This window comes from Fusarium phalaenopsidis (genome assembly GCF_050370095.1).
Source record: "Fusarium phalaenopsidis strain FUZ10S chromosome Unknown contig_32278, whole genome shotgun sequence".
In the NCBI taxonomy this organism is placed as follows: Eukaryota; Fungi; Ascomycota; class Sordariomycetes; order Hypocreales; family Nectriaceae; genus Fusarium; species Fusarium phalaenopsidis.
The window spans coordinates 718,769-732,354 of record NW_028145417.1 but is presented as its reverse complement, the minus strand read 5'-3'; the positions used below and the strand labels follow the sequence as shown (position 1 = coordinate 732,354).

General features: G+C 55.0%; 5 protein-coding genes across 5 annotated transcripts; 2 read left to right on the top strand and 3 right to left on the bottom strand.

Annotated features, from left to right (window-relative positions):
* Window positions 1-24: 24 nt before the first annotated feature.
* On the top strand, window positions 25-859 carry LRP88_00844 (transport protein particle component; the record flags this gene model as incomplete). The annotated part of the gene is made up of 4 exons (XM_083237548.1): window positions 25-341; window positions 395-512; window positions 569-679; window positions 728-859. The coding sequence occupies 4 exons, from the start codon at window positions 25-27 to the stop codon at window positions 857-859; spliced, it is 678 nt and encodes a 225-aa protein (XP_083106053.1).
* Window positions 860-1,238: 379 nt separating this feature from the next.
* On the bottom strand, window positions 1,239-2,696 carry LRP88_00843 (lactate/malate dehydrogenase; the record flags this gene model as incomplete). Its single annotated transcript, XM_083237547.1, has 7 exons — window positions 1,239-1,379; window positions 1,434-1,578; window positions 1,630-2,092; window positions 2,203-2,290; window positions 2,371-2,481; window positions 2,532-2,563; window positions 2,684-2,696. The coding sequence occupies 7 exons, from the start codon at window positions 2,694-2,696 to the stop codon at window positions 1,239-1,241; spliced, it is 993 nt and encodes a 330-aa protein (XP_083106052.1).
* Window positions 2,697-5,618: 2,922 nt separating this feature from the next.
* Window positions 5,619-6,410, bottom strand: LRP88_00842 (ribosomal L28e protein family-domain-containing protein; the record flags this gene model as incomplete). The annotated part of the gene is made up of 5 exons (XM_083237546.1): window positions 5,619-5,799; window positions 5,874-5,995; window positions 6,061-6,084; window positions 6,153-6,247; window positions 6,356-6,410. The coding sequence occupies 5 exons, from the start codon at window positions 6,408-6,410 to the stop codon at window positions 5,619-5,621; spliced, it is 477 nt and encodes a 158-aa protein (XP_083106051.1).
* A 659-nt stretch (window positions 6,411-7,069) lies between these two features.
* On the top strand, window positions 7,070-7,462 carry LRP88_00841 (DUF2015 domain-containing protein; the record flags this gene model as incomplete). Its single annotated transcript, XM_083237545.1, has 1 exon — window positions 7,070-7,462. The coding sequence occupies one exon, from the start codon at window positions 7,070-7,072 to the stop codon at window positions 7,460-7,462; it is 393 nt and encodes a 130-aa protein (XP_083106050.1).
* A 716-nt stretch (window positions 7,463-8,178) lies between these two features.
* Window positions 8,179-9,275, bottom strand: LRP88_00840 (sterol desaturase family protein; the record flags this gene model as incomplete). Its single annotated transcript, XM_083237544.1, has 2 exons — window positions 8,179-8,965; window positions 9,016-9,275. 2 exons carry the CDS (start codon window positions 9,273-9,275, stop codon window positions 8,179-8,181), a joined length of 1,047 nt encoding a protein of 348 aa, XP_083106049.1.
* Between the last annotated feature and the right edge of the window lie 4,311 nt (window positions 9,276-13,586).

The following is a 13,586-nucleotide window of genomic DNA, read 5'->3' as shown; positions in this document are numbered from 1 at the left end:
ACAAACCGATCCGACTCGCCTATCATGTCTTTTGAGACAGTCATGCCTCCCTTCAACTCGAGCGATCCGTCCGCCAACTTCCTAAGCTCATCCTGCTTAGACTTCCTCCTTATTGAGCTCGTGCCGCTCGCATACCGCGTCACTCACGAGCGAGACACGGCCCTCTCGGACCCGAGCAGCACACCCGCAGATGTCGCATCCACGAGCCATGCCGTGAGCTCTAATGCCGCCGGCGTAGTCGCTGGCACCGCCACGAGGAAGGACCAGGAGGAGGATCTAGATGCAGTACATCATCGTCTGGAAATGCTGGGCTATAGAGTCGGCCAGGGGCTGGTGGAGAGGTACAAGTGTCAGGTCGGCGCATGTTGTGGCCTGATGGCTTATGCTGCAACAGATTCTCAAGAGATCGGCCCCGGTTCAACGATACCCTTGACGTTATCAAATTCCTCTGCAAAGACCTGTGGACACTGGTATTTGGCAAGAACATTGACAACCTAAAGACGAATCATAGGGTACGAAGTTGCGACGCCACCGCACTGAGGGATATCATGCTCATGCACTCATCTAGGGTGTCTACGTCTTGACAGATAACGTCTTCCGGCCCTTCTCCCGCATGAGCACAGAAGCAGGCGGCCAAGCCATAGTCCGCGCTCAGCCGGTACGTCCCCCGCCCTCTTCCGTGATTCCGTCGTCTGCCTTCCCTCGGTCCTGACCGTGCATGCTTCAGTTCTTATGGTTCCCCTGCGGCATCGTTCGAGGCGCCTTGGCGGCTCTGGGCATCAACACCACGGTGCAGGCCGAGATCAACGAGTTACCGGGAGCCGTGTTTCAAATCAAGACTATTCCCAATAAGCCCTAGGAGAGCTGTCTACCTAGGTACAATATTATGATACCCTTAATGCAAGTCCAGCCACAACGCGCCAGATTCCCGACTATCAGCTGTCATGGGCATAAAAAGAGCCAACCACCGCCCAGGGCTTCGACCAAGCCTTGACCAAAACTCCATCCATACCTGCAGCAATCCCTAAGACCGAGAGACCGGGGTCATGAAGAAACCGGGCACGACCAACGCCGCCGAGACATTTCACAGCCTGTAAGAGAGAGCCATTTCATCAGCAATTGTGGTCATGATTCATATTTACTATGCCCTAGCGCCATAGTTGCGGACCTCGACTCGAGTGTCCTTGGCTTCTCTGGAAGCCTCTTACTGGGTATTGGAAAGATGTTTATAGGGGTATTCACTTTTGGGGAGGGTTGTGGACGAAGCTGATGCCCTTGGTAATGTTGCCCTTGAGACCCTCAACGCACTTGGCCAGAAGGCCCTGCTCCTTCTCGGTGATGCCCTCCAGAGGGTTGATGGCCTTCTCAGCACCGTTGGGCTATGTAAAGTTAGCCAATTCAACATTTCAAGACACTCAGGATTTTCAACTCACGCCGAGCTCAATGGGAACGGAGAAGAAGTCAGCGCCGGTCTGCTTGGCGATAGCCTCACCTCCGGGAACACCGGGAAGGTAGACGTAGCTGGGCTCGATGAGGCCGGTCTCGCCCTTGGCGGCACGGAGGACCTTCTCGGCGAATCTGCGTTCGGGTCAGCCATTGATGAAAGAGACGACAATCGGAGCAACATACCGGAAACCGGCGTAAGCCATGGACAAGGTGGCGGAACCAGCACCATCCTTGGCCTTGACAACCTCGTCACCGCCAAACTGGACGCGGTTCACGAGGGCATCGTACTTGTCGTCGGGGATAGAGACAGAAGGCGAGGCCTTGCTGAAGAGAGGAACAATGGTCTCACCAGAGTGGCCACCAATGACGGGGATGGTCAGGCTCTGGGGGTTGGCCTCGCCAACGATATCAGCGACAAAGGTCTCTGCTCGGACAATGTCGAGGGTGGTGACACCGAAGAGGCGCTGGGGGTTGAAGACGTTCTTGGCCTTGAGAACCTCGGCCGAGATGGGGACTGTGGAGTTGACGGGGTTGGAGATGACGAGGATGAAGGCCTTGGGAGCGACCTCGGCGGCGACCTCGATGAGGCCCTTGACAATGCCAGCATTGATGTTGAAGAGATCGTCGCGAGTCATACCAGGCTTGCCTGTGCGGGGAAGGTGGTCAGTCAGGAGCCAAAACTGGGGGAGGGGCTCCGGGGTCGGACAGCCGGGGGAGGGGGAAGCGGCGGTCGTCCGGGGTAAGGGGCTCACATACGGGGAATGCCAGCGGGGATGACAATAATGTCGGCGTCCTTGAAGGCAGCCTTAGCGCCGTCGTTGGCAGGGAGGTAGCCAGTGGTCTTCTGCAAAGGATGTGAGCAGGGCTAGTGCGACTCGGAGGAAGGGAAACATCCCCTGTTGGGGAAATCCGGGGTCGACCTACGGCGCGGGAGGAGATGTGGGAGAGATCGGTGGCAACGCCGGGGGTGTTGACAACATCGTAGAGAGCAAGCTCGTCGACGTGGGGAGAGGTCTTGAGGAGGAGGGAAAGGGGCTGGAAGAAGTCAGTATGCGAATTGTAGTTTAGAGAGTGAGTGCACATACCTGGCCAATGCCACCAGCGGCGCCAGCAACCACTAGAAACACGTCAGTATTCCGTTACAGGAGCTCTCTCGAGTCAGATTGAGGTGTATATGAGCAAAAACACCAAGAAGAAGGCGGGGTTTGGGCAGAAACAGAGCTCAGGTCGAACGTACCAGCCTTGACCATCTTGACTGAGTGTGTGAAGAAAGAAGTGGGTATAAGTGATGAGGAGTGAAGAGAGACAAGACGACAGCTTGTGGGAGAGGAAGTGGAAGAGATGGATGAATGAAGAGGAGAAGAGGGCAAAGTTTTTTGGGTTCAGATGGAGGTGGGAGGAGGGAGATCAAGTACTAAAGCAGATATGGATTGGATGGATGGATGCTCGTGAATGCGACGGACGGCGGCATGAAGCGATGACCGGGGAGCATGCGGCAAGTACGGCGAGGCGGGCGAGGCCCAGCTCCTGCTTGAGTCCATCTAACTTGGGCTACGTACCCTTTAGGCCTCTGCCATGTTCCAATACCTCCACGTACCGGGTCTCTCTAATCTTGCCTCATCCGATCTGGCCGGGGACCTTGCAGCCGTGGGCTTTTACATGTCCGAGACCATCATCACCTCACACACGCACGCCTTCTTCTGGCGCGCACACATGTGCGACAGACACGGGCGGGGAAAGGAACAAGACAAGAGCAGGTAGCTCTAGTGGGGGGTTCCATCGCAAGCCACGCCGCCAGGAGGGGCTCTCCTCTCCAAGGGCCAAGGGTCAGTCATGGAAGTCAACAGGCGGCCATCAATGAGGGGCATCATCCACTATTCAAACCCACCGCCCACTCCCAGACCTATCGAACTGGTGAACCAAGGGCGCGGCATCATCATCCTCCCTCTCTTTCGCCAGCTGTGTCACTTGCGGTCATTGATGAGTCCGGCAGTCGAGTACGTTATCGCCTAAAGGTACTTCCACCGACCCCCCTTCGAGAAAATCCTTTCATCAAGGCGGGGTGAGGGTGGAGGGGACATTGTTCATGATATCCTCCACCATCATGGACTTTGCATATCCATCCATCCAGCCGCAAACAACACCTAAGCGCGGGTCTTTTTTTGCCCCCCTCTCGCCCGCCCACTCGCACCTGGACGATCCGCTCCAGTTGTGAGTGACCTGGCGCAAAAGCCTCGTGCAGAGCAGACCAGACCGCGCGGGCAGTCATGGGCGCGCGTAACAAGCCTCTTCTCCTCTCACTCAAACCAAGATTATGGAGACATGGAAGCACGGTGCCTCTGCCCATACACCTATCAATGGACCATGATTCCCGGTCGCCCGTCTCGCCCGTCTCGTTTCGTCTCGTCAACCATACGATGGCTAGTAATAGGAGGCTACGCTCTACGGACCCGCGCCCCTCTTCTTCCCATCCAGGGCCCTGTGTATCGCATCAGTCTCCCGCCAACTGGCCCCCGGGCCCGCGGGGAAGGGCTACCCAGGGGCCAAAGCTCCCTCCCCTCCCCTCCATCCATGGATCCAATGGATCGCGACAAGCATCACATTGCGCTACGTCCATGCATCGTTGGACAATCTTAAAATTGCAACGCCTGCTGGGTTCCTCAAGCAAAGGGTTACCGTCTCCCGCCCACGCCCATCAGCTCAGTCACACGTCAGGACGGCTGACCGGCCCCGGCCGCTTCAAGCCCGAGCCATGGTCGGTCTTTACCCCGAGCCAACTCCGTCTTCCCTCAACCACGGGAGCTACCCAAGCAAGCTAGCTTGAATGTCCGATGAGCCTCCGTAGGGCGGAGAGGGGCGCTGAAACAAAGTCGCTCACATCAACCACCCTAGGTAACAAACGGCCGCGTGAGATGATACGGGTTTGTAATGTCATGGGGTAAATCCCACGCGCTTTTTATTGCCTTTTTCATTCGTGGCTGTCCTGCTACAGCTGCAGGGACTGGCTTGATCCGTTACAGCAATGATAGCCTTCCGGACACAATGCCATACCCCCCGAGGCCAGCAAGGTGAAAAGGAATAAAAAAGGGCCGCCGTCCCATCACCCCCTTCCAAAACTGCCCAAGATGGTAATCCAGGCTGGGTTTGGGGTTTGACCTTCGGTGGTTGGTTGCCTCACCTTGGGCTCACAAACCGAACCATCTGAGACTCAGGCTTGCTCCAAATCCCACGACGGCTACTGGTACTGGTACATGATCAGCCCCTTGCCAGTACCTCAGAGACAATAGTCTCCGGCCTCCGGACTTTGATTTGCTTCATATGCGTGCGTCGAAACGAAAACAGGGTTCGGCCTCGGATTTCGAAGTGGACATTTACCTACCATATCGCGCATCTACTACACCTCGGTCAACACCAGGAACTTGATCTGCGATACGGATTCCGGCTCGCGGCTATGTGAACGCTTGAGCTCTCGAATCACCTTCCGATATTTTTAACCTCATGGCTCATCCCTCCGGACTTATCCGGGAGCGGGAGGTGACGTCTTGTTGCCGTCTTCTCTTCCTCGGCGAAAACGCACCAGGTCAGACTTGGCATGATCCTCGGTATCTCGTGGCGCCGATTCATGAGCCGAGTCTAACACCGTTTCACTTACACGTCCATGCGGCAACTCGGGATGTCTGCGAGAAACATGCAGGCATCTCCACGAAGAGCCTCGCTTGTGAGCTGTGCGGATATTTATGACGACACGACGGCAATCTTTCAGCCGCTCACCTCAAGCGACAGGCGCCTTGCACAACCTAACCTTGCAAATTGACACGTGTGTCGCCGGGTGTATTCTCACGTACTAGGAAACACATGCGCACTTGGAACGGGGACTTGACTTTGGGGTTGCCAGCATTGTTGCTGACCGGATATTCATTCATCTTGAGTACAAATGCCAACTCCAGCCGTGAATGACCCAGAGACCTCGGTTGATGCTCTTTTGCCCTCCCTGATAATCCCTTTTTTTTTACTCATCAGGATTAGAGCTATGCAGCTTGTCTCGCCGGCTCCATTTCCCAAGTCTTATTCATCCTCGCCTTTCCTCCTCCACCTGCGCATCAGAGGTTGTATTGAGGCTCTGCTGCTTGGTGGGAGGGGTCCTTCTTTACCACCAATTGCTGAGCCATCTTCTAGTTCTCCTCAGCAGCGGCGGCAGCCTTCTTGGCCTTGTTGCCGCGGAGCTTCTGCTCGGGCTCGGGCTTGACGGGCTTGTTGGATCGCTTGATGGCGGAAGCACGCTCGACAGCAGCGGCGCGGAGGTCAGGGCGGTAGCTGTTCTTGGCGACCTGGTTGGCAACAGCCTGGTAGGTCCTTTGAGATGAAAGTCAGCGCAGTCCTCGGGGGGGATCTCTCCGTCGCAACCGGAGCACATGTCCAAAACTTACTTGCGGTTGGACTTGACGGCGCTGTAAGAGGTCTGGGTGGTGTTCTGGGCGGGCTTGTTGGGCTGAGCCTTCTTGGTGGTGACGACAACCTCGCCCTTCTCACCGGCGGAGATACCAACGGCCTGTAAATTCCTTTTGTTTAGCTTCCCCTCGCTCGTGCGTCGACGTGTGCTCATCGTAGTCGTACCTTGTCGTTGACGAAACCAGCGTGCTGTCACAGAGTTAGCCCACATGATTCAACATTTGATAACCCCTCCAAACTTTCAGAGATTGTCATACCTTTCGGGAGCTGATGTTGGTCAGGTTAAGGGGGTCACGGGAGAACTGGACACCGCCATTCTTCTTGCTCTTAGCAGAGAAGGAGTTGTTGTTGCCTGCGCAATCGCAAAAAAAACGTTTCAGTAAACCCAATTCCACCAACTCTGGCGCATTTTGTTCGACGGCGTCGAAATATGCCGTTCAATAAGGGGGACGAGACTCACGGACGATCTCCCAGACCAGGTCCGAGGAAATGTTGGGGAGCTGAGCGGAAGGCATTTTGACTGTGGTTCTGTCGTGAAGATTGGCCGGGGAGGGTGAGGCTTTCGACGATTGAGGTTGATCTCGAAATGGTATCCAGGGCTTCAAAATTCCAAACTTCGTGGGCTGGGCTCGCTTAACGAAACGAGGTGGGTTTAGCGCCGACCCTCCAAGTTGGCTATCACCCGTGACGTGCTTATCGGCGTTAATTGAATGCAACGCGGGCGGGCAAGTAGTGGGCTGTGGCTGTGCAAAGGTCAGGTCAGTCATTCAATCAGTCGCAATGGGGATGCGCCGCGTGGCTCGGGTGATTGGGGACGGGCGGGAGGGAGCCACGGGGCACGTCAGCGTCCCGTCTTCCGAGAACAAAGAACTTCATCTCCCTCGCTCAACCTTTCGGATCCACGGAGGGCGAAAGAGAAACGACGACGATCAACGACGCCCTTTTTGACACTTTGCGACCTCGACGCTCCTGAAGAGGGCACTAAGGGTCTATCATGCAACTTTGATAGATCTCCCTTGTCTCACATCCAACTTTCGCCTGCGACTCCGCAGTTCCTCTCTTTTCGACTCATCAGTCCCTTTACTCTACGCTACTTGCTCTTCTATAACTTTAATTAATTCGATCAATACCCGATTTTATCATAACGAATATATCAAATACACAAATCGCCACCATGTCGTACCTCCTCTACTCCATCTCCGTCTTCTCCCTGATCCTGGGAACCGTCCTCTTCTTCACCCGCGCCCGCTGGCTTCCCCACCTCCAGCAAATACGACCGCGACTCCCTGGCGCCAACTACCTCTACTCACGGCTTCCTAACAGCTTTGCCGATGACATCGAGGCGGGTCTGTCGAGTAGCAACTTTGACCTGTCGGGCAACGTCGAGGCGGGCGACTCGCGCGCAGGACTCGACGATGCGGCCAAGGCTGAGGTCCTGGCCATCATGAAGAAGAGGAGGATGAACTTTGACCAGGCGAGGAAGGTGTACATGGAGAACCGATTCAAGGCCAACGGTATTGGTGCCGACGGACGGCCGAGGGATCCCAAGTTTGTGAGCTTTTCATAAGCGCCGGGATGACGACAAAGGCCTATTACCACGCACTATAACTTCTTTATTACAAAAACGGCGGCGGCTGAACTCGATCACCACTCGAAGACAACACGTTGCTCGACTCTACCACTATTACGACGAAATGCGCCTTGTTCAGACATGAGCATGGCCTGACCTCTACGTTGGCACACCGGATGCAGTTTTCCTATACTTGTCGATTTCTTTATGTTTTATCACTCAGGATTTTCTTGGTTTCGGGAAGAGGGATCAGCGGTTCTCTACCAGAGGCCCAGCAGTCACTTGAAAGTCTGCGAGGCGAGGAGTTTAAGAGGAATTATTATTACAACACCTGGTCGGAGTAGACCTTTTTTCCCCAGTCAGATCTTGGACTTTTTTCTCTTTTTGGTTTTCTAGTCTCCGAGTATCAAATATGCAAATCAATCAGTCGTCAAGAATCGTACCATCCGCCCAACGCCTTGAAGAACGAGTGTGGACCAATATATACAGGTCAGAAACTATGTACAGGGGAGTTCACCAGCGCGACCTGGTGCTTTCGAGTTGCCATCAAGGCTGCACGCTTATAGGTGCTTCAAGTGAGGTCTTCTTCCAGAGACATGAATATCCCGGTTATCTCGAAGTGCCGTGGATTCGCCAGGATCTCAGATCCAGCTTATCCGTAAGCAGATCTGGGGCTGCCAAGGGGTTTGAGCAAATGACCAGGACCAGGTCATTTATTGTGTCTTCTTGGTGTCGGGCGGGCCGTAGGTACGGTTGTCATCGCCCTCGATCTCCTCAATGAGTTCGTCCACCTTTTCAACCTCGCTTCTCCACTTCTTCTCGGACATCTTCATGTCACGCTCAAACATCCACTGCTCGGGCATGCGGTAAGTACCGCCGAGACGGTCAAAGGCAGTGAAGAACTGGCCGTAGTTGACCTCGAAGCGCGAGTGATGCAGCGAGTGGCAGGCGGCACCGTTGACGATAGGGTTGTTGGTGAGGTACTCGCCGTCGTGGATCATGACGGACCAGAGGTTGACAAAGACGAAGAGGGCGACGTAGGCCATCTTTTGAAGGGGGAAGATAAAGGGGAAGATGTGGTAGGGCAGCGACTGGGTGAAGCCATCGAGAGGGTGGAAGGCGTGGCTAGCGAAAGGCGTGGGCATGATCCACTTGTGATGAGCCTTGTGCAGGTGCTTGTAGACCCAGGGGTGGTGAAGCCATCGATGGGCCCAGTAGATGCAGAAGTCGGTGAAGAGGAGGAAGAGCGGGAACTGGAAGATGTCGTACCAGAAGCCGGGACCATCCTCGGTGGTGTCGTAGAGCTTGCCATAGCCGCGGACCTCGAGGAGGAACAGGGGCGCCGTGATGACGGCCATGACGGGCATGGCCTTGTTGGCCTGGATCATCTCGAGGCGGACCTGATTCTTGATGAAGCGGGGGTGGTTGAAGGTGCGCTTGTCAAAGATGAAGATGTATGAGAGGGTGGCGACGATGAAGTAGACGGCCAGTCCAAAGATCCTGTCAAGTGTCAGTTGAGTATCGAGTCGTTGGTTGTCATGAGCACCCACCATGTGATGAGGTACAGAGTAAGAGCTTGGCGGAGAGGGTTATCGCGATCCCATGCGCTCATGTACGCAGCCTGGGGAGGCTCAAGCGTTATGAACTTTGTGGCGGGCTTATAAGTCCAAGTAGAAAAGGCGGCCTGGGCGGACAATTCGGTCGCATTGGAGGATGCAGGGAAGTCGTAGGGAGTCGGCTGCCTCGGATGGAAGTAGGCATAGCCGTAGTCGGCGATGAAGGTGTCGACAACCTCGAGGACGACGTCCATGATGGGCGACTGGGGAAGCGAATTGCCAAGCTAGGTAGATGATGTGATGGCGGTTGATAAGGAGGTCGTGTTGACGTGCAGGTGTAAGTCAATGACTGAGATTGAGGTTGCTATTACCCTCGAAGCAAGAGAAACAGTGAAACAGAGCGGGCACCAAAAACAACCCGAGTCCCCGACGAGAACTAAAGATCAACCAACTCGAGGAGGGAGGGACCTCGCCTTCTTTTATCTGCAAAGTCCATCAGTGCAACTGGCATTGTCCGATACTGGGGTCCCTTTCGGCGGCTTGCGGCGCGGGGCGGACGTTTCTGGTCAGGGGTGCTTGGATGAGGTGTGTGGGGGGGAGGTTGGAATTGGAAAGGGTCCTGAGCAAGCCTGTAGAGCTCGATTGAGCCAATTGGATCGTTTAAAAGGGGAGGTTCTAGAATTGAATCTCATGATGAGGTTGTTCTTGTTGCGATTGACGTCTTGTTGTTTCCTCTAACAAAGAGCATCATCAGAACCAAAGTGAAGCAAATTTTTTTATTTTGATCAAGTCGTAAATACGAATACAGGAACTCAAACATTCCTATTGGCGAATTCCTCGTTGGTCTGTGAGCAACGCGAAGGGGGAATGAGATGAGATGTGCCAAGTGCCGGTGCAAGCAACGGTCGTCTTTGGAGCAGAATCGCATGATGGAAGACCAACGGCTCCGAAGTAGCCCGTCTGGACAGGTCCTCGTTCCAGGGAGAAAGAGGACCAAGGCGGCTAGGCGCTCATCGGTGGATTCACAGTGGGAAATGGAACATTTTCCAAGGGTTCAGAGCCTCCCATGCCCTGCTGTGTGTGGTGGCCTGTTTCGGCTGGCACGGGCCCGAGCATTCGTCTGCCAATCAGCGACGGAGATGACCTTGAATCCCCCAGCATCCCGAGAACGAGACATCGAACGACTTCTAAATGCATCATTGAATGGGCTTTCTGTGCCGCAGCAGGCATGGAATAGACGCTGTTCAGCTGGTTGATCGGTAATATTGTTCTGTTGATCAATTGGCATTGACTTCAGTTGTATATCAACACCGCAAAGTTCTCAATTCAAGTGAATTGATCATTAAAAGCAGCCAGACATGCCATGAATCACCAACAACACCACAGAGTATCGACAGCCTCAAAAATGAATTGTTTGCACTGACGACATACAACAAGCGGTGGGCAGCTGTGGAACCCGGGATTAACCTCCAACAAACTCCTATTCCCCTGTCTGTCCAGGCACAAAAAACCGGCACGGCATGTGAAAAAAGCCAGTAATTATGCTCTTCGATTGGAAGCTTGCTAGGAACCAACCGGTCAACCCGTGTAAAAGAGGGCATAAATAGTTGTGAGGGTGGGGATACGGAAACGAATACGTCGGGGAAAACGTTGGGCTGAGTTGAGGTACGTACCTCCTGATTTACAGTCGACGGGAGCTCCAAAGACCCCTAACCCACGGGTGGGATTGTGGCGTGCCCGCCCGGTCGGCTCTTGACGGACGAAAATGCCGGTCGGTCTACGGACTGTCGAGCCCGGGGATAACCACGGCGTCTTTGAGCCCGCCGTAGACTTATGACGAATCAGAGTGATCCGGCCATGAGAGCTCTGAATATCTACTCACCGGTGTGCCGGTTCTCTGTTGTTCCGAGAGTTTACTGCGAATACACCGTTGGCGCCTCGTCTGCCAAATGTTTAGCATTTCCCTGATGGTATGTATTCGGCACCGTTTCAATGAACACTTTGCCCGCTGAACCCTGCAGTTTCGTGACATTTCACTGTGACCAGTATGCTTTCTCATCTCCGTTTCAGCTTCAAACCGAGTCCGCCGGTCCTGGGAAAGCCTGACCGGGTCAGACCGGCCTTGACCGGCGCTGCTTGGCTTATCTATCCCGTCCACTCGGACGGGTAGCTTGAAACCCCGGATTATCAATCGGAAAAATACTCGATATTCTCCTTGGCCATGTTTCCCCAGATTGACTTTAGACTGACTCAGCAGATTCCTTCGTTTTCCCCTTTGAGTAGTCTCTTCGAGTCGTGTTCCATGCGAATGATCGCCATGTATCTTGAATCATTCATGTGTGCCCCTGCACCTCAAAATTCCAACACGGACAAAAAATAACCTTGATAGTTCCATAACTGTGGCGTCTGCGCTCCTCGGCTTAGACGCCGCCCAGCTATGCTGTATAGTTCTATTCCTCGTCGGCCCGCCAGATAATCCAACTTTGTCCTCATCACCACTGGAAATGTGGCACCAGTCACCTCTCGTCAGCCGGCGCACAGGCGTTACACCGAGTTGCCAGAGGATATATACCCACCCTATCACACCTTGCCGTCAGGATACATGTGTCTTGGTGGCGGCGCGGCTCTTTGACATGCAAGCAATTCGCCAGGGTCGGGGTGGCCGCTGGTGTAGGCTACCACTGAGGAACACACCCTCATTCCTGTTTTCCACGCGGGTCTCTTTGTTGGCCGGTGAGGAACGGGTGGGTTGGGGATGTTGACCCTTCGTAATTCTTGGCCGCACCCTGGGAATTGTGTTGGTTGGGGACCCCGATATGCGTGTCCTATACTTGTCATTTTCAACCATCGTAATGGTGCTTAGCTGCAATGTAGAAGCATGCAGTCCCGCACAAGTAAGCCTGCATGATGTTGACGACACGCTGCGAGGGTGTCACCAGAGAGAACGTTGTCGAGGGAATCTCCCATAGCTCTATAGGGTATGTTGCGCAGCATAAATGGATGCCATCACTGAGCAGGGGATGCTGCAGCTCGCTTGTCAAACCCCATAGCCACTAGCGTAGACGGACACATGGGGACTTGGCCTAACGACGATGTTTTCCATCGTGCCATGAGGTGTCGCGACATTGGTGTTGCGAATGGCGCACCTGTAGATCGTGAGCTTCAAAGGAAACGTAGTATACAGGTCCCGGCTTATATCACAGCGATAGACACGGCGACGCGAGGGTATTTATCTGCATCAGGTCCTCGAGTGAAATCGTAGCATCTTCTGCCACAAGGGTGCTTCGTCTGAAGGATGCATCAGGGATGGAGCTTCGGGCAGCGCTCCGATGACGCTGAAACCACCCCTCACGCTCATACTTCGTTTCCTCATCTCGATATCTCGGCCGGGGGCATCTGCGAGAGCTCAGTGGCTGATGATAGTGGCGACTCTTCCCGCCTCGACCAGTACCTGGGCGCTGGGCACCCCAGGATCTGTCGCGGTGTTGCATCCCAGGCGGAGGGAGTGCATGCCAAGGAAGGGAGGCGTGAGTCGAGAAAAGGTCCCCAGTTATTAGGCGAAGGAGGCTCTTTAGAAGACCGCAATCAATTTGGGCGAACCACCAGAGAGAAGCCAGCGCCAGGTCTGGGAGGACAAGGGTCATCTCCTCAGCCACATGGAGACGATTTCGAAAGTCAGCGGCTGACCCGCAGCAAGCCCCGTCCTTCCTCCCAGGATCCACTGCATGTGCCCGGCGCCAGGTCAAGCTGGAGGGTGTGTGCGCTTCCGTCGGGACGGCAGGTACGTTGGCTGCAAGTACCCTGCACCGTGGGCATGTACCTCGACCCCACCGACCGTGCCCGGTCCCCACTCATCCCCGGCCCTGGTCCACATCCGCAAAGGGGACCCCACTCCGGGTCACCAAGATATCGCCAGGATCGCAGGGATGCGGTAGCCCTGGGGCACTAGAGGGATGCACACAACAGGCTGACAAGGCACTCGAATCCGTCCCAAGGTCGCTGAAACGTGATGAGGCACATGACGGAGAGTGAGAGCTCCTGCCCCTGCTTGCCCCCCGATTCGGCCCCGTACAGCCGCCCCACCTGCAGTCGCCGCTTAAAGTACCGCTACCTAGCCTTGCTGCATGTCCCCTGCGACCGCCCGGCAACCTAACCTCTCCCCATATCGCTGCCCTAGGTACCGGTAGTCCACCCCCTCAGCGGCTCCCGTCCACATTTTGAGAGCTCGTGGCTTCTCTCATCTAGCATCCAACACATATGCAGCACGTTCCATTAGGCCCGTTCCTTTCAACAGTCTTTGCAGCACGATTTATAGAGGCTTACAGGGATCTTCAAATGGAGGCGCTCACCCTCTCACCTTGGCAAAGGCGAGGCTTGCTCTTCCTGGTCTCCGTTCGGCGTAGTTCCAGCCGCCCCACTTATTGCTGCGGCACCCACACCTCCCCTGCACCTTCCGTGCACGAGCCTGTTAGTACAGCGCCGTACCACGCTGCTTGGCCTTAGCACACCTCCAGCACCTCCATCGGGTGCTGCCTTTTTTTTCTTGAAGAGCCCTTTTCCTCCCC